Source organism: Clavispora lusitaniae (genome assembly GCF_014636115.1).
Source record: "Clavispora lusitaniae strain FDAARGOS_655 chromosome Unknown tig00000078_pilon, whole genome shotgun sequence".
In the NCBI taxonomy this organism is placed as follows: domain Eukaryota; kingdom Fungi; phylum Ascomycota; class Pichiomycetes; order Serinales; family Metschnikowiaceae; genus Clavispora; species Clavispora lusitaniae.
This window is the reverse complement of record NW_027093977.1, coordinates 1,793,678-1,812,345: the sequence shown is the minus strand read 5'-3', so window position 1 is coordinate 1,812,345 and position 18,668 is coordinate 1,793,678. Positions and strand designations below refer to the sequence as shown.

The 18,668-nt window shown below is 41.7% G+C and overlaps 4 protein-coding genes across 4 annotated transcripts; 3 read left to right on the top strand and 1 right to left on the bottom strand. All coding sequences in view use genetic code 12, as the record gives it.

The window, feature by feature from the left end:
- Nucleotides 1–283: 283 nt before the first annotated feature.
- Nucleotides 284–2,008, bottom strand: FOB63_003001 (Peptide transporter PTR2; the record flags this gene model as incomplete). Its single annotated transcript, XM_066102292.1, has 1 exon — nucleotides 284–2,008. The coding sequence occupies one exon, from the start codon at nucleotides 2,006–2,008 to the stop codon at nucleotides 284–286; it is 1,725 nt and encodes a 574-aa protein (XP_065958434.1).
- Nucleotides 2,009–12,152: 10,144 nt separating this feature from the next.
- Nucleotides 12,153–13,238, top strand: FOB63_003000 (NAD(P)-dependent alcohol dehydrogenase; the record flags this gene model as incomplete). Its single annotated transcript, XM_002615911.2, has 1 exon — nucleotides 12,153–13,238. One exon carries the CDS (start codon nucleotides 12,153–12,155, stop codon nucleotides 13,236–13,238), a length of 1,086 nt encoding a protein of 361 aa, XP_002615957.1.
- A 1,070-nt stretch (nucleotides 13,239–14,308) lies between these two features.
- FOB63_002999 (NAD(P)-dependent alcohol dehydrogenase) lies at nucleotides 14,309–15,397 on the top strand (the record flags this gene model as incomplete). The annotated part of the gene is made up of 1 exon (XM_002615912.2): nucleotides 14,309–15,397. The coding sequence occupies one exon, from the start codon at nucleotides 14,309–14,311 to the stop codon at nucleotides 15,395–15,397; it is 1,089 nt and encodes a 362-aa protein (XP_002615958.2).
- Nucleotides 15,398–16,145: 748 nt separating this feature from the next.
- Nucleotides 16,146–16,592, top strand: FOB63_002998 (uncharacterized protein; the record flags this gene model as incomplete). Its single annotated transcript, XM_066102291.1, has 1 exon — nucleotides 16,146–16,592. The coding sequence occupies one exon, from the start codon at nucleotides 16,146–16,148 to the stop codon at nucleotides 16,590–16,592; it is 447 nt and encodes a 148-aa protein (XP_065958433.1).
- Between the last annotated feature and the right edge of the window lie 2,076 nt (nucleotides 16,593–18,668).

Below are 18,668 nucleotides of genomic sequence, written 5' to 3'. Positions count from 1 at the left end.
AGTACCTCCCTAAAGAACATCAGTACCTCCCTAAAGAACATCAGTACCTCCCTAAAGAACATCAGTACCTCCCTAAAGAACATCAGTACCTCCCTAAAGAACATCAGTACCTCCCAAAAGAACATCAGTACCTCCCTAAAGAACATCAGTACCTCCCTAAAGAACATCAGTACCTCCCAAAGAACATCAGTACCTCCCTAAAGAACATCAGTACCTCCCTAAAGACATTTCTCTAACTACAACCATCTAACTATACAGAACTCTCATTATAATAAATAATCCACTAAGTAAAACCCTTTGTAGAACCCTGGAGAGAATCCACTGACTCAAGATGAAGATCTTCTTCGTCAATGTGGTCAATGTTGTTCAATTGATCTTCCTTGTCGTTGTAATGTTTAAAGATGGCCCAGAACAACAAACCAGAAATGAAACATGCAATGGCCAAACCGGCAAATGCCCACACATACTTGGGGTTGGTGGAAGTTGGTGAAAGTGCAATACCAAGGGCAGAACCGAACGCATTGGTAAGCAAAAACAACGACATGATGAAGGATTTCATGCTGGCTGGCGCCTTGGTGTAGGCATATTCCAAACCGGTGATAGAGGCCAAGATCTCAGACATAGCAATTAAAAAGTATGCTGGGGTCTGGATGGCCACATGCACACGGTTAGGCACATTGGCGTATTCGGGGGCACAGCCCTTAGGGTTGTCGTAACATGGGCCAGCTTTGTAAATGTAGTGTTGCAAAACAGAAGCATAAACCATGGAAGCAGCACCAAACATGAAACCCCAGAAGATCTTGGTGATGGCTCTGAAAGGAGTGAATCTTCTGATGAATGGGTAGACAAATCTTTCACAGATCGGAATGAACACAATGATGGTGATGGGATCGATACACCCCAAGATATCGTTTGGCAAGCCGTGCAACTCCATTTGACCAGCCTGGGTAACAAAATTGTTCATCATCTGGCCGTACACAATCCAGTAGAATGGAAAAAAGGCAAACACCTTACAGGCGTATACGGATCTTCTGACCTCTTCAACAAACTTGTCAGTCCATGGGTACACTTTCTCGCTGGCATTCGACTTTGCTGCATCGTAATTGAATTTGTTCTTGATGGCCACCCAAGTACATTGGAAAGATCTGGCAATCACCTTTTCGGAAACTGGTACCTTAACGTATTGGTGTCTTCCAAGGTACAAAGCAAGCAAGGTAATGACAAAGAAACAGAGAGGCAACAAGTATGCAGCCCAGAAGCCGACGTGAGCCTCCAACTCACTGGTAGCAATTACAGACAAAGATCCAATGTTGATCATAAGGTAAAAGAACATGAACACGTTTTGGATGGTGATGTTAGGGTCCTGAACGACTCTTTCGCCGCTCTTCAAGACGCGGATCACGGGCTTTGTCTTTGGAACCTGGTCGGCAATCAATGGAGACACATTCGCCTTGACACCACCAGCACCAATACCAATGATAATCAAGGCAGAAACAAAACCTCCCAAAGAGGTATTCCTGCTGGCCACAGAGGGCAACGAAGTGATGAATAAAATGAAAATACCAATAATGTAAACCACACTGAAGATACAGATGGTTTTGAACTTTCCGTAGTAGGTGTCTGCAACCCAGGCACCAAACACAGGAGTCACATAACACCAGAATTGCCAAAAGTACGACAAGGCTGTAGCACCCTGACTCTTCAAGTTCAAAACACCCTTTGGCTTGTCGTTGGGGGAGTTTTGCATGTAGTTCTGGAACGGAGTGGACAAACCGTAGAATGAAAACCGTTCAGCCAACTCGACAATGGCCACAAGCCAACAGCTAATTGGGATCTTCTCCGATACATGTCTCAATTTCTTCATTTCTTCTGCTGTTGGCTCTCTGCCCTCATCGGACGAGGCCAAGTCTTCCAAGTCATCCTGGGAAATGGCCTGAGACTTCTCGAAAGAGTACTCTATGCTGGTTTGCTTTTCGTAAACGATGTTCTTCTCCTCGATCAAAGACATGTGTGCCAGGGACTGCAAGGTAAAGAAACATTAGGCAAATCTGCGGCGTTTCGGCATTTATAAATGGTTCTAACATAAGTCCGCCACAGTGCGCCTATTTCGGCACTTTGGTCTGCCCAAGACCTCATCAGTGAAACCGCCCTCTCTTTTCTGTTGAACTGGTGCACATATTGCACTGGTTATGAGCGCCGGAATGCACATGCCGCGCAATACCCGCGAACATGAGAATGCCATAATGGAACTTTGCTCAACTCAGATTGCAACCACAAAATACCGTTGTGCTTCCAAATGTCAAAAAGCCATTCATCTTCAGAGCCAAACAAGAATAGTCAAGCGGCAGAACCGAAATTCAATGAGATGAGGTTTTTTCTGCTCAACCTTTTGTGTGAAAGCGGGGCTCACCAACAAGTGCGCTGTTTGTTCTTCTGCATACCAGTTGCGTCCTCATGTATGGCCTGTACTTTTTGGGTGTGTCGAAGTGAATGAGCTGCGCGAAGATGCACGTCAAAACATTTTTGAGATAACACCACCTCCCTGAGGTAAAAAGTGACACTTCAGCCTCACAAGGGCAAGAATTAGACCTGAGATTACGGCAAGTAGACTCTTTTTGGGCTTTTTTTTGCTGGTCTTTTTATCACCGGGGTGCTTGATTTTTCGTCCATGATTCTGATGGTTTCCACTGCATTCCTCTTCTCTTGTCTAGAACTTGTGGTTTCTGCATCTCTAATCTGCAATTGTGTGGATTCTGCTTGACCTAGCTAGAAAGTTATATGTGTGTAAAACGGATCCACAATTACATCACGTGAGCCCTTCGGGCGTTTTCTTATCGGTAATCTAAGATGAAACTATCTCCTGCAGAAGAAATTGCCAAAAGAGGCTAATCAGAATGCATTTTACATTGGAAAAGATACAGTGGGAAAGATACCTACATTTCTTTCTTTATCGTGACTTCTTTGTCCTGAACTCTCTTGCCATTTCCCAATGTAGCTGAAAGTTCGAAAACATGGAGTAAGAACGAGCAATCTGGACGGAAAATTAAACTTGAAATTTGAAAGTTATACCCGCCTGGATTTTCCAGAGCCACGCGATCAATGGATTTATGCAACCACACAAGCAAACAAAAGCGTTCAGAATCTGCATAACGGCTAATGTCTTCATCTGTCCGCTTTCTCTTATTAGGAGAGTAGATGAACTGGCTAATTGGGTTAGCACACATGGACACCATTTTTAAAAATCAAGATGGACAGCATTGGTCTTTTTTTTTTTTTTCTTGAGCTGGTGTATTCTTAGCACTCCATCTAAAATGATTAAAAAACATTCATCTCAACTTAGCCACACTTTCATAACCCGCAATTTCACCCACACTTACATTCTCACCCACAATTTTCATTCACCACATTCACACATGGGCATATCATCGGTATCTAGCAAAAGCAGAAACTTTTGCCGGGTTTCCTGAATCGTCATACACTTATGCTCCAAGGGTAATTGACCAGTTGAATTAGCCTTGAATTGATACAAGCACTTTCTTTTTTCGCTTGTGTGCAAAAATGTGGACGATCTACCAATTTTTCAATATACAGTCTTCACACTTTTTAGGACGCCGTAAATTATGAAAATATAGTCTATATAGCTTCTTCCTGGCCTTGCTTTCTTTTACTTGAATAATTAAGTTTTGCGACAAGTTTACAAATTGTCTTTCACGTAATATTTCCCCAATAGCCATTATCCATTACTACTGTCGCTATCAATTATTCTTTCTTTGATTTAAATACTATGAATGTTTTTCAGCTGTGTCATCACTTAGATTTCTCTATTTCTACTCGTTTGGCTTCGAACTTGAAGTTCGTTCTTGATTTTGAAGAATGAAACTTTTTATCAATGAATTCGCAGTGTCATTCACATTTTGTTCGCATTCCTACATTTTTTGTGCTTTTCGAAAATGGATGCTTTAATCCCGATTTGCGAATAATTAGACCAAATAATACTAAAACTTTTAGTTAATATGTCTATTCTGCGCAATAAACCTTCTTAGTCAGTTGCTGGAACCATTCCAATCCTCTTGATACTAGACTACTCTCACAAGATAAAATGTGACACTTCATGGATTCACGTTATACCCTTTCTCATCCAAGGTACTCTTACCCCACACGCCATAAGATCGCTTACTTTCCTGAATGGATTCGTGATTTGGAGAAGATAAGGGTGTACATTTGATTGACCCTACTGCACACAGCTCCATGTACGACTGCTTATCAGCATGTGTCAGTCGTATTCGTACGTCTCAAAGCCTCTTGATAGGACGGCTTCACATCAATAAAACAGGAGAGAAGAAATATCGCAGTATAGAAATACAGCATAGAAGTCGAGCAGTAACTTGTGTACCTATAAAGTCCATCACTTTCGTTAAATGACAAAGGTTTCGTTTGCAAGACTAAACCAAGGGACACGGAAATGACTTAAGAGCTTAATTACCAGTCATTTATTTGGGCTTATCAAAGATCGTCATTTCTCGGTAAAATTTTGCTAACTGATTGTGTGACTTAATATAAGCTTTGGCGTAGAAAATATAATCCTCATGCATCTCTATATACACCCGACATCCCGTTTGGGCGTCCCGAATTAAGATTCAATTGTTATTCTGCAAATGATCAGAATAACACCCGTGGTTTAGTCACTGAAATAACTGCTAGTGTTCTATACGCAAACGTTTCTCAGAATTCTAGCTCTCTGAACTTCTCCGCATCTGAACTCATTCTATGCATTAGATAAGACTGTATCCATTCTGCGCAGTATATAAGGAGGCTTTTCCGCTTCTGAAGAGATGTTCTAAATCAATGATCTGGGACGCTTTCTTATCGGATTCGCAGATTAAGGAGTCTATTCGTTCCTGTCAACCTAGCGACTATCTTGATATCGTCAGCAATGGTGACAGAGATGGGAATATGACCTCTGTCAGCGTGATTCATCGAAATGGGTCTACCAATGACATTACAGTCACTTATACGTATTTGGTTGATACGGTTGGATTCCATACGTTTCAGGAAGAGTTTCGGCGAGGTTATGAGGCTGCCCTTCGAAACCCAGATCGAGCTAGATGCAATACTCGGTCTTGTCAGAAGGAAACATGAATCCCTCGATGCTTGTTGGTTATATAGCTTAATCAATATTTGTTTAAAGTAGCGAAATTCAATAGGCAATCCAATATTGCCCTAAATTTGCCATAGAGAGATGAGAAATGCAGTTTGCAGTCACAGGTCAATGAGGAAATAATGTCCAGGCAATGAAAGCTAAATCTTCACAAAGAATCATCAACAGAAATGCAAGCAATTGTAAAGAGTAGAAGTGCTCCAAACAGAAGCCCTGGTCATTTCATTTTTACGCATTTCCACATCAATCCTACTCAAGATACAAATCAAGATAGTTCCCCAAGGTTATGACATCAGTGCTAATCAACAAAACATCGAATAAGTGTAAATTAACCTCTTCTGTATCTATACATCTAAGAGGACGGAAAAATATGTTCCTCTAGGTTCCTCCACCGCAAGAGTTGAAATCCATTCTGCTCCATCCAGTACTCCACCCAAAACTTTCACCATTCTTGACCGGGAAATTGCCTCTTATATATGGACCCCAAGCACCGCATTTGATACCGTGCTTGTCATAATTATACTTGTGACAGTGCTGTTGTTGTTGGTTTTGCCAGACCATAAGCTGTTGCTGCCACATCTGCCCATAGCTGTAACCTGGAACTGTATCAGTTACGGTCTCACTAACTAGATTAGTCTTAGTGATTGTCAAGCCAACCTCAAGGAAACGCTATCGCCCAAGCTCACATCGAACCCAGAACGTGACCACCATTGGCTCTGCTGTCACCATTTTATGATGCTGGATACCATCGAGTCCACCAAGTTCTGTACCAAGCCAGTTGATATTGGGTTCAACCCGGTGGAGCATTGACCACGTTTCATCTTTATGAGTATTTGCAGATTGATACCGGTTAATCCATGGATTTAATTACGTTTCTGCCGGCTCTGGAATAGATTGTATTAGAAATCTGATCGATGACAGACATTGTTGACCAGTTGTACACTGGTATCAGCTAAGACAACAGACACAAGCACCATCAAGAAAACGAAGAATCCCAAAATTCCACCCCTTCTAGGAGAAGAGGCTGAAGACTTCAAAGCTTTAGCGCACACACCAGTTTTGGTGGCCTGACAAGGGTAGATCATCTCAAAGGTAGTGCTGTCTTCGATAGTAGTAAATGTTGTGGTTACACCAGGCTCGAAATATGTAATCGGCCAATTCAGTGTACTCATCTTGATGATTCAATATGAAATTACTACTCAAATGACGAAAAAGGCACATTTTATACTCATCTTTTCTCGTAATCGATTCCTTCACATTGTCTTTCGGTGGACGCGTGTTTTGACGCCCGCTATTCTGTCACTGCACGATCCATCTGCAGAGAAATGCACTTCTGGGTTTCTACTGGCTTCCTATGATAAACATTGACTTCCGCATTTACGAATGCTTCATCAGCTGAATTGAATTTGATTAGGCTAGACTAAATATTCCGAGGTGACGAAGACATGTAAAACTATTCGGCGTGCTAAGTTTGTTATCTCCCGTATTTTGAAAGGGTATTTTTGAATATGCAGCTGCGGTAATCGTGCTTTGACACTTCCTCAGAATTACCCATGCTGAATGAAACTCACTGGAATTATGCATTCGATGCATTGACGTCTCGAAAATGTGTTAAGCCTGTATGTGGCCTCCCAATGAAATGGCTTGAATTCTGTTTGAAATGCACTTTCGGTTATAGTTGCTATGATGGTTTAGGCTTTATAGTGAGGAATATGCGAAGTTACCCATGACGTTCCCTATGCATAAAGTAGCACATAAATGATATTGACCTACATCATACGACTAAATAATGTTTTAAGCAGTTCGTTCAAGACTCTTTATCGTTAAGGAATCCCGTCAGTCAAAAATGTCTCTCTTTTACTCATGTCCAAAAGACGTGAACCAGCTTTACTTCAGCACCAATTATCACATGGGGTCTTAGCGAAGCCACTTTTTCACACTTATTTGTTTCTTAGTAAGTTCTGAACATTCGATTTCAGTCACTCATCGGGCGAACACATCGGCTTTTCCTGATAGATTACCGAAGAAACGTTGATAGAACGCAGTGAAGAGCGAAACTCAAAACTTTTGAGTAAGACCATTGCTATATTCAGCTATCTATAAATTTCAGTGTCAAATCTGCAGCAGATCTATGGGTTTTGGCAGGTTTCGTAACCGTTTTTAGATTCGCTTTTTTGCGAGATAACGCATGCATCCGAAATGAAATAGGAAAAAATAGCATACCTTGCACACACTCTCGTAAAGTAGCATGTGCTGTAGAATCAGCTCTATATACACCTTCCTCCTTGCTGGTGCATTAGATATCAATTCATGAAGTCTCTCAAAAAGAAGTCAGTTCAAGTACATGTAAGTATCTCTAGGAGAGGCGAATGGCTGGACATAGATATTGACATCTAAATAAATTGTAAGGTATGATTCTTGAAGAGAGACTTCAGAAAAAGTGATTGATCTTATACATCCTCTCCACAGCATGGCCCTAGATCTTATGATTAATCATGCTAAACTAATCTAGAGATTAACTGATGGGCATAAAATACTAACAATTAAAATACAACGAATGTTTGTAAATCTCCTCTTCAATAGTGTATATTAAAGCTAAGCTTTAGGTGATTCTCAACAGGCATATGTAACATATGGTGTTTGGTTTCAAAGATGTGAACTTATCTTGTGAGCCACTGCGTTTATGTCCTTTTCAGTCTCGTCTTTCTCTACTTCGATGACTTTAAACTTCAAAAAGTCCTCATGAATATCATCTTCTGCGCAGCCATTAAAAGTCATGCCGGTCATGCAACGTGATAAAGCAAAGGTCAATACACATCTATCTAACCAGTATTGATAGCATTTTGTATCAACATATCCATGATGCTTTCTGTTGCAATCCATCCCACAGGGTTTGATCACCTCTGGATTCTCCCGATTACTGAACATTCTGTGGCATAGTGCACATTCTTCACTTTCTGGGAGCGATTTGACATTCACCTTTTCTAAAGACTCGAAGTGCAATCTCTTTTCTTCGACATAGTTGTAGACTTCAAGCTCTTTAAATTCTTCCATTTCCGGGACGTATTTATTAGACTGAGTTTCGCAGCATTTCCAATGGGCATACGAGTAACAATCATCTTTGCACAAATCTAACATATGCAATGGGTGAACCTTACCTGTGCATCCTGATTCACATATTCTAGCCCAACGACCAGTAATTGCCTTATTGCATAGTGTGCACTGCTCTCCTTCGGGGATATCCTTCTCAATTCCCAAAAAACCATCATCAGTCCGCTGATAAACATACCTCAGCCAATACATGCCATCCCTCACATCAAAGATCGTCTTCCACCTCTTTATGAATACGTCCTTCCAATCCTTTGTGGAAGCACATATTCTTATCTGACCTCCCCAAGGGACTTCCTCTTCGTTATCGCTGCATGGAATATATTCGATATCGCTTTCTGTGATGTAATCTTTTTTTTTAGTATTTCGTAAACATCATGGCTCTATGTATCATACATACCTTCGTAGTCGGACATTTGATGGTGTCAAAGTGTGCGAGCCATTGCATTTATATACCTTGGCATTGACTGGCTTCACAGACTTTATTTGCCACCGAGAGTATTTTCCATGCACTTATTCGCCACTGAAGACTCACTCATGTGCGGCGCTGAAACAAGTGTCATTCTACATTATTTTTCAGTCATATTTACATCAACACTGACGATGCAGGAGCTCTGAAAATTCCCAATAGCCCTTCTCTAAACTCGTTGTTGAATTTTCCGCATATTCAACAACTTCTTTGAAGGGTTCATTTATTTTTACTAGTGTGTTGAATAGCTGTTCATATTTTCACAGCAGGAACTGAAACGCTTTCTCAAGAAGTTTCTTATCGGGTTTTCAATTCTACACAATTGTGCAGGCACATGCCCGTGACTCAATCATCATTTTCACTCAAAAATATTCGGGATGAACTCGTAATTAGGCTTGAACATTGTTTAACTAATGTACTGGGGTTACCTTGTATAAAAATATAGATTGAAAGATGGAGACATACTGGGTCAGTTTACAATTGTCTCTCATTTATGCAAACTTTCATGGAAAGTGTCATTCGCATTCAGATACCTTGGTCATTTCCCCATGTGATTACCATAACTACTATGTTTATTTTATTGACTCTTATGATGAACTTTAGGTCAATCATCTAATGTGGGGTATTCAGTGGGAAAAGTTTTTGCGTCTATTCATCTATTAACCTACCACTACCTGTTTTCTCCACTCCCATTCTCATTATCATTGACTTGCAGTTCATCTTCTCTATCATTCTCCTTTGCATTCTCCTCAGCTTCCTCGCTGTCTTGGTTCAAGTCAAGCTTCTTCAAATCGTCAAGTCCTTCTAGAAGCTTAGATTCGTAACAATCCCAATCGACATAACTGTGAACTTCAGCCGTGCATTCTGGTACGCATTCCTTGAGTACAACTGGATCAACCTTGTCAGAAAATTTTTCGTTGCATATGGAACACTCAGTTCCTTCGGGTAAGTCCTTAACCTCCACCTTTTCCTTTTTATCCACTTGTGCTCTGACTTCGAATTTCAATATCCACTTCGTCAAACTTGCCACGATGGCGAGGTTTTCACTAAATGTCGTACTATCAGAGTCACAACTGTAAGTTGAGCATTGGTCACTTTCTACATTTTGGTCTTCTAGATGTTAGTACAAAAACACCGCTATGTATCTATGGAGTTATGCATACCTTCATGGATGGACATTTTCAATGTATTTGCATACATCCACAAGGGTTACGTCACCTTTATATACCTAGTAGTTGGCCTCTCGTAAATATTATTTGCCACTTGTGAGATCCATACACTTTGCCACTGAATATGCCACTTGAACGTGCTTCTGAATTAAGTCATCGAAACATATCTTTCATTCTGCTATTTACACTGATTTTGATAGTACGCTCTCTGATAATTGCCTCATCTGAATTACTATTGAGTGCTTCAAGAGTTCAACATTTATAAATTCACCGCATTTCCCCCGAGGTGGATGGCATATTGTCTTCCTCAAGTGGTATGAACCGCAACTAGACTCACATAGTAATCTGCACCTAAGATTAAATTACGAGATTGCGCAGTTTGCTTAGTTGGCTTCGTAGCTTTAGCAAACGATAGATTATTCTGGAATAACCTTATTGTATTCTGTATTACTTTCAACCGATGACACGTCGTATGATAATTTTAGCATGAAAGAAATTTTAAAGCCACTTCTAACATTCTCCCAAAACAGCCGTATGCGGCTTTCAATTCTTTGCTTGCCATTATGTCCCCACTTGTACAGTCAATCCCAAATAGAAATCGCAGGCACGTCGACCGAATCTCGCTCCACCAGAAACCAAAATTGGAGCCTGGGCAAAGAATTCTGCCCGTCAGAGAAATGAAGTTCGCCCTCGAGAAAAGCCATTGCGCGGTTCAAGAATCAAAATTCGCATACATGGAAACGTGAATTCGCTACAGACTAGAACACTAGTCATAGGACAAGAGAGCAAATTCGTGAAAGGGTGAATTAGAAATCCGCTTTACTAAATTTGTGCGTGATTGCAATATAATATAGATCTGGGTACACAAGAATTCGTCTAAGTGTAGTGCATGAGTATTCAGTGGAGGCGATCAAATTGATTCATGTGAACAACCTAGTTTTGTAAATTGATTAAAACTGCAAAAAGTGAAATTTAACCTACGTAGTGTAGGAATACTTGGGCGAATTTGAGAACCTTCTGATTACGAATTATAGTTTACGTGTGTACGAATTGTTGATTCTAGAGGTACGAATTTGGGCATGCGATTGGTTTTCTTTAGTGCGAATTTTGATTTCTCGGAGGGCGAACATTATTCCGAAAGGCGAATTTATATTCTCGATGGGCGACTTTCAGTTTCTTGAGGCGAATTTCCATGAACATGCATTCGAATTCTGCTCGGGATTGACTGTATGCTGGACATCGCCAATTTGCTTTAAATCTGTAAGTACTCTTGAAACTTAACTACTCTCAAACTATGACTCGAAGAGGCCAAGGTTAACCCGGATAGTAAGATTTTAGATCCATCGCGAGGTGCAGCCACCTTCTGGATAAATATACTCTATAGCTCCGCTTCTACGTTTAAGGTGACCACCTGATTCCATGAGCATTCGCTGTTCTTTTGAAAGACTCATTCCATCCATGAAGGTGTCAGTCCACCACCTAACCAGAGCAGATGAAACTGTTGAGCAGCCTCATACCAAGGTTTCTGTTTCTATAACAGAGTTTTCTCTGGTTGAAAAGCAGTACATTCTTCTTCAGAACCGCCCAATTTAATAAACTCGAACAGATGCTGTTCGCCGGAAAGAAATTGAAATATCATTTCCAGAGATCTCATTCCCTTTGATTCAGCTTTCAAGTCTATTATTGTTAATGGCAAGATAATTTAGATCAATTACGAATCAAGCTGGCTAGTTGAGAATGGGCTAAATGCCGATTTTTCTGCAGTAAGGGTTTTCTCGGAGCTTAGAGCAACCGAGGCCAAATCGGGATTATATCCGCAGCATGCCAGAACATTCTTGCAAAACATTGCGCCTTCTGCTTAATAAGCCCAGAACAAACAACACGTCGGCTTAAGAAAACGCCGACGCCGCCACATGCAGAAACATGGGCATCGCATCGTGTATGCAGGCACAACGTCATTCCAACGGTTTTTCCACGAGATTTTTTGGATCCGTCTGGGGCCAAGACGTACTTGGGAAATGAAAAAAAGGATCAAGAGAACAACATGCCAAATCAAACTGAGCTGAATGCACCGGAACCTTCAAATCGTTTCCCGAAAAAGTGTTCTGTTTTCCACAACATGGCCGGCAATGAGCACGTCGGCTAAACATGGAAGATTCAAGATCCCCGGATTGTGTGCACGAACAACAGCCTGAAATCATATTTAAAGCAAGAATCCCCGGAGAATAGCTCGGCAGAACAAAGCAAAATGGCCTACCCAGAAACTTTCGAAGCAATTGGTGTTGTCGACTACGACGACTGGAAAAACCCAAAGAGATTCGAGTACAAGCCCCAAGAGTTCAGAGATTATGATGTCGACATCGAGATTGATGCCTGTGGTGTCTGTGGCTCTGACCTTCACGCTGCCAGCGGCAACTGGGGCCGTCCATATGCTCCTGTTGCTGTTGGACATGAAATTATCGGAAGAGTTGTGAAAGTTGGTCCAAAGGCCAAAGAAGGTCTCAAAGTGGGCGACAGAGTGGGTGTGGGTGCCCAATGTGACTGTGACAACACTTGTGCTGCCTGTTTGAGCAAGAGTGAGCCAAACTGCAGAAACCATGTTGGAACATACTTTGGCCACAACAAGGAGACCGGCTTCAACACTATTGGAGGCAATGCTTCTCACATCAGAGTCAACTCGCAGTTTGTGTTCAAGATCCCAGACCTGCTCAAGACCGAGCATGCCGCTCCACTTTTGTGTGGTGGTATCACTGGTTTTGCACCTCTTCTCCAAAATAATGTTGGAAAAGGAACCAGAGTCGGTGTTGTTGGAATTGGCGGTATTGGCCACATGACCATTCTTTTCGCCAAGGCTCTTGGTGCTGAGGTCACTGCCATCTCCAGAACCGACTCCAAGAAGGAAATGGCCAAGAAACTCGGTGCTGACCACTATGCTGCCACAGCTGACGAAGACTTTTCCAAGTATGCCGACACCTTGGATCTTATTGTCAACACCGGAAGCTCCTTCTCTGGTTCTTCCATGGACAAGATCTTGTCGATGCTCAGAGCCCGTGGAAAGTTTGTCTTCATCACTGCTCCTCCAGCCACAGAAAAGCTCGAGTTGACTCCATTCCAGTTGTTGGCCAACAACACTTCCATCCAAGGCTCGCTTCTTGGCACTCCAGAGGAGATCCAGTACATGCTTAACTTTGCTGCCGAGCACAAGATCGAGCCATGGGTCGAGACCATTGACATGTCGGAGGAAAACCTTGCTACAGCATGGAAGAGAGCCGAGGAGGGTGATGTGAGATTCAGATTCACCATGGTCAACTACGACAAGTGCTTCAAGAGATGATTAGGATATTTATAGACAATAAAGGCGACTTATAGAGGTGTCCAGGGCGATGAAACATGCAAGTCATGCTATTGATATCGTAGAATCAATGTACCCCCGTATTTTGCACGAGTAGTTCTTAATTCAGCCATCTGAACTACAACCTGTTGCATGATACAAAATAATTATTTTCAAGAAAGCTCTCAAATCGTGCTGAATATGTAACCAACCATTGTCTTCAATTCAATTCTACCCAAAGTCAAAAAACATTCAACTTAGATTTATATAAGAGTGACAGTTAGTTGGCTTGTTGGTAAAGAGTATACGATAATACCCTACGACAGTCTGGCATTTCAATGGTAAAAATCAATTTACTTCTCTGTAAGGTCTTTCAAAGGTTTGGTTTTGCAAAATTTAGTTTCTCACGCATTTACAAAAAAGTCCGTCTAAAGGCGATTAAGACAATGTACCAAGCCTGGGTTTGAGATTAATTCTCTGAAAACCTATACACCCCGGTCGACATTTCGGAAAAGACGGCAATACTACAATTTGCCACTATCACATTTCTTTTGAGAACGAAAATTATTTCGCCACCTTTTTATCCGCCGGCATGTCCAATCAGTGGTGGAAGTAGCCAGAGTCTTTTTCCAAATTAATTAATCTATTTAGAATTGTCACCACTCGCGCCAATTTTCCAAAAATTAAGAATGCGAACAATTGAAAGCAACTACGAAATATAGGTAAACAAATATTCTCTAGGCAATTAAACCAGCGAAATCGCCAAAACTAAAACCTAAACCAAAGAAATTTCTAGATGGTTTGTTGGACTTGTTACATGTCCAGACAGCTTTGTGCATGCATGTGGGGTGGATATGTACTTCCACGCAGCAACCAAGCGTCTGCAAGGAACAACGGACGTAAGCCGCAAAGGGGAAAACTCCGAAACGTGAGTATCTGCAGGACAATTATCGCTGGACGTTCCGGTGTTTGTCCCAAAAGGGAAGCGGTTTGATAAGGCCATGTCACCCAACCATCGTATAAATAGAGGGTAGCCTCCAGATTTTTTCCCACCGCAATTCAATTCGAGCACAATGGTTTACCCAGAAACTTTCAAAGCAGTTGGCGTCGTCGACTTTGACGACTGGTTGCACCCCAAATCTTTCGAGTACAAGCCCCAAGAATTCAGAGACTACGATGTCGACATTGAAATCGAGGCCTGTGGTGTCTGTGGATCTGATATCCATGCTGCCAATGGTGATTGGGGTCGTCCATATGCTCCTGTGGCTGTTGGACACGAAATCATTGGAAAAGTGGTGAAAGTCGGACCAAAAGCCAAAGAAGGCATTAAAGTGGGCGACAGAGTGGGTGTGGGCGCCCAATGTGACTGTGACAACACGTGTATTGCATGCAAAAAGAACCTCCAGAGCAATTGCAGAAACCACGTGGGCACCTACTTTGGTGTGAACAAGGAAACTGGTTTCAAGACCATCGGAGGTAATGCTTCTCACATCAGAGTCAACTCGCAGTTTGTCTTCAACATTCCAGACCTGCTCAAGACAGAACATGCTGCTCCACTTTTGTGTGGTGGTATCACTGGTTTCTCGCCTCTTCTTCAACACAATGTTGGCAAGGGAACCAAGGTTGGGGTTGTTGGAATCGGCGGAATCGGCCACATGACCATTCTTTTCGCCAAGGCTCTTGGTGCAGAAGTCACTGCCATCTCCAGAACCGACTCGAAGAAGGAGGTGGCCAAGCAACTTGGTGCAGACCACTTTGCTGCTACTGCCGATGAAGATTTCATCGAAAAGTATGCCGACACCTTGGATCTCATTGTGAATACGGGAAGTTCCTTCTCTGGATCTTCCTTGGACAAGCTTTTGTCGATGCTTGTTCCACGAGGCAAGTTTGTCTTTATCACGGCTCCACCTGTGGGCGAAAACCTTGAATTGTCGCCTATGAAGTTGCTTTTCAACAACTCTTCCATTCAAGGCTCTGCCATTGGGTCTCCTGAGGAAATCCAGTACATGCTTAATTTTGCTGCTGAGCACAAGATTGAGCCTTGGGTGGAGACAATTGATATCTCGGAGGAGAATCTTGGAAAGGCCTGGAAGAGAGCCGAAGAGGGCGACGTGAAGTTCAGATTCACAATGGTTGGGTACGACAAGTTTTTCAAGAATTAGAATGGGAAATCAAGAATATGGAATCAGGAGGTTAGATAGATGACTGGTGTATAGTAATGAAGGGGATTTACATTTGCTGTAGATGTGCATGATTTGACTTTCTACTATTTTATTGAGCACAGTAGTGCTGTCGAAACTGAACATCTTGTGAATAAGCTTGATCATGACAAGATCTTTTTAGTCTATTGGACCAAGATGAAGCTCGAGAGGATCTTTCTTATTGAAAGCTCCGATGTTTAGACTTTTGTTGGAATAAACTCTTGTAAGTTAGAACATACTCTATCATTTACCTACATAAGATATTTATGTCAGTTTATCAGCTGTACCTTTAAGTCCATAACTTAGGTTCTTGCTTCGATCCTTCTAATGTACATTAGCCTCTATCTTATGGAACACCCATCATGCATGGATAAATTTCACTTCATTCAAAGTCCATCTCTTTAATTTGTGGCGCAAATGCATTGGCAAAAATGCTTTCAGTCGTCTTGATGTCAGTATTGCAGTTAATCCTTTAACTGTTGCGGCGTCGAATTTTCGTATTGGCTTTACTTGTCTTCCTTCGCTTTCTAGTTGTCTCATTCGCTTTCTATTTGTCTCTGTTAATCTCGACTCCGTTCTCCATTTTCATTTCTCTATCTCTACTCTCCGTTTCTCATTTCTTATTCTATTCTCTACTCACCACTCATTCTTGTATTTTCGCGCACCAAAATCACCAATTACCAACACCTTCTTACACCTTTCTTTCTTCATGTCCGTTCCCGATAGCTTCAAAGCCCAAATCAACCAAGGTGTTCCTGGCAACGTCAAGGCCAGACCAGACCCATTGCCTGCCGGCAAGAAAATTGCCCCCAACAAGAAGCTGCCTTGTGAATTCGACACGCCGTTCGAAAAAGCCGCCACGAAGGCGCCTGTGGGCGGCAGAGACAGTGCCACGGCCGAATCTTTTGCCGAGGTCGAGAAAAGCTTGGCTGAAGGCGACTGGTCCACGGCCATCCGCATTCTCTGGTACTTGAAGTTGAACACTTACATCAACGAGGATTCGGCCAATGTTTGGGCATATGTGGCGTTTGCGTTTGCCCACTTGGGCTTTTCGGAGCACGTGGGTTTTGCCTTTAAGAAGATGCAAGAGGCTGGCTTGGCTCAGACCGTGTTGACGCCAGAAACCATGACCGAGTTGAAGAAAATCTCCAAGTAAGTAATGAAGGCTGGCCATCAGACTGGTGTCTGAAGCTTTGATTCTTTAGCATTGGTCAAATGCACATTCCGTCAATGTACATTTCGTCTGTAGATGTATGGTGATTGAGCATACAAGTAGTTAAGAGAATGGCTGGATATTCTTAGAAAGGTAGTGCCTACACGTTTTCTTCTTATTATTCTGTGGATCTAAGATATTCTGAATTGACTATTGTAGGGCTATATCTGTTGCCCTCAATGAAATATCTTGAGGTATTTCAGAAGGAATTTATAGCATACCCATAAGGCGATAAATGCTTTATGCATCGAATCTTCAATTTCAGCATATTTCAAGCGGACCCAACATCAATCTTGGAAAGTGATCTTGTGGTAAATTAAATCAACAATCTATTGTTATGTGCTTTCTTGTTTTGAATATTCAACTTGAAGAGCCAAAGCTACACCGTAGAATGTTCCTTCATCCACAAGATGAGGAGCCTGTTGATGTTCTTATCAAACCAATCAATATTCAAAGCATTGCCAATATAGAATGCCCAAGAAGATGGAAATGTCTTAGTTTTGCCAAAGTGAAGAAATTTACTTCTACCAGTCTAAAACCGTCAGTGGTGGTGGTTCCAGTATCCAATTGTTAGGCTCTGGTTCATGCATATTTAAGCAAACTTCTTGATTCCTGACTTCCAACTACAAACGAAGCAGGCTTCTATAGATGTGGTAAATAGGGGAAAGCTATCACATATGAAGCTTCTCAGTGGGCCAGATGTATTTGAGCATAGATCCATTTGTGGGAGTCGATGGTTAAATATGCTTTGAGTGTAAACCAGGCCCGAAACTCAGCAATTTCTCCTTGTGGGAATTCTTTACGGTTCACATCGGACTTCCAGTTTATAATGGCTTGATGCTTGATATTTCGGACTACAGACCCGTCTTTAAAGTGGACGGGGACCAGTTTTTAAGACAGAGCAGACTAATGTGAAAAAGCGGCTGCATTTGAAAAACGCAGTCATAGGCCATAATTTAAAGGAGGACGTCCGTAGGTTACCCAACAGCCTTTGAGTCTGCTTAACCTTATCTTGACAAAAACACTGGAGTGATTATCACCATATCTGCAGTTATCATGTGGCCACAGAATAAGGATTTCTGTAGATCTAGGATGATTTTGCCATATCATTCCAAATACGAGTGTAGGTATTACCATGTACATGGTTAAATCCACTACCACAACTGCCACTATCCCAATGACAGTGTATGGACATTAAGACAGGATTTCCTTTGATGATCTGTGAAGAGTTGGTGTTTCCGGTATCAATGTCAACCAGTGATCCCCATTCATAATGACCGAATGGACCAGAAGCAGAGGTGTAGCTTACGTCTGAGGTTTCTGAGGATTCTTCAAAGTCGTCTGTTGCTAGAATCGCCTCAAGATCAGTTTGTATCGTGTAATTAGTTGAGACTTTGTTGATGCACTCAGATAGTAATGTATCATTCTTTTCCAAGTCAATAGGGTTACCGTCAACTCGCCGAATCTGAAATTCGGTGCCATCGTAAAGACACATTGTGTAAGTAGATGACATATTTGAAAGGCATTCTTCAAGTTGTAGGATGATTCTGACAAATTCGCCGTTGTCGAAAAGTGGGAGTGACATAGCTTTATGAATAAAACATAAAGATAATAATAAGCAAAGAAAGTTCATATTGATATTAAAGATATTAATAATCTATAATATCACCAAAAGTTGTGGTCAGTGGTGGTTCATATATAGTCATCTAATTGTCGGTTGACTCATCTATTGATCCATTTATTGATCGACTGTTAGGTTCGGAATATAAGCGGTAGTGTATATTCAGTGTGTGAACTTCTTGGTTCCTGGCTTCCAACTACAATGGGAAGCCAGCATTCTCATAGACGTAGTAAATAGGGGTATGAGACTTATCTCATACGGCGAAGCTTATCAGTAATCGAGCCAGATAAGGGTGTGGCTTATCTGGTAGGTACCATAACCGGAAGTTGGGATACTGTCAGGTTCCCCGGTATGGTTGACCTAACATCAACCCCTTTATTGACTCATTTTGATTAACT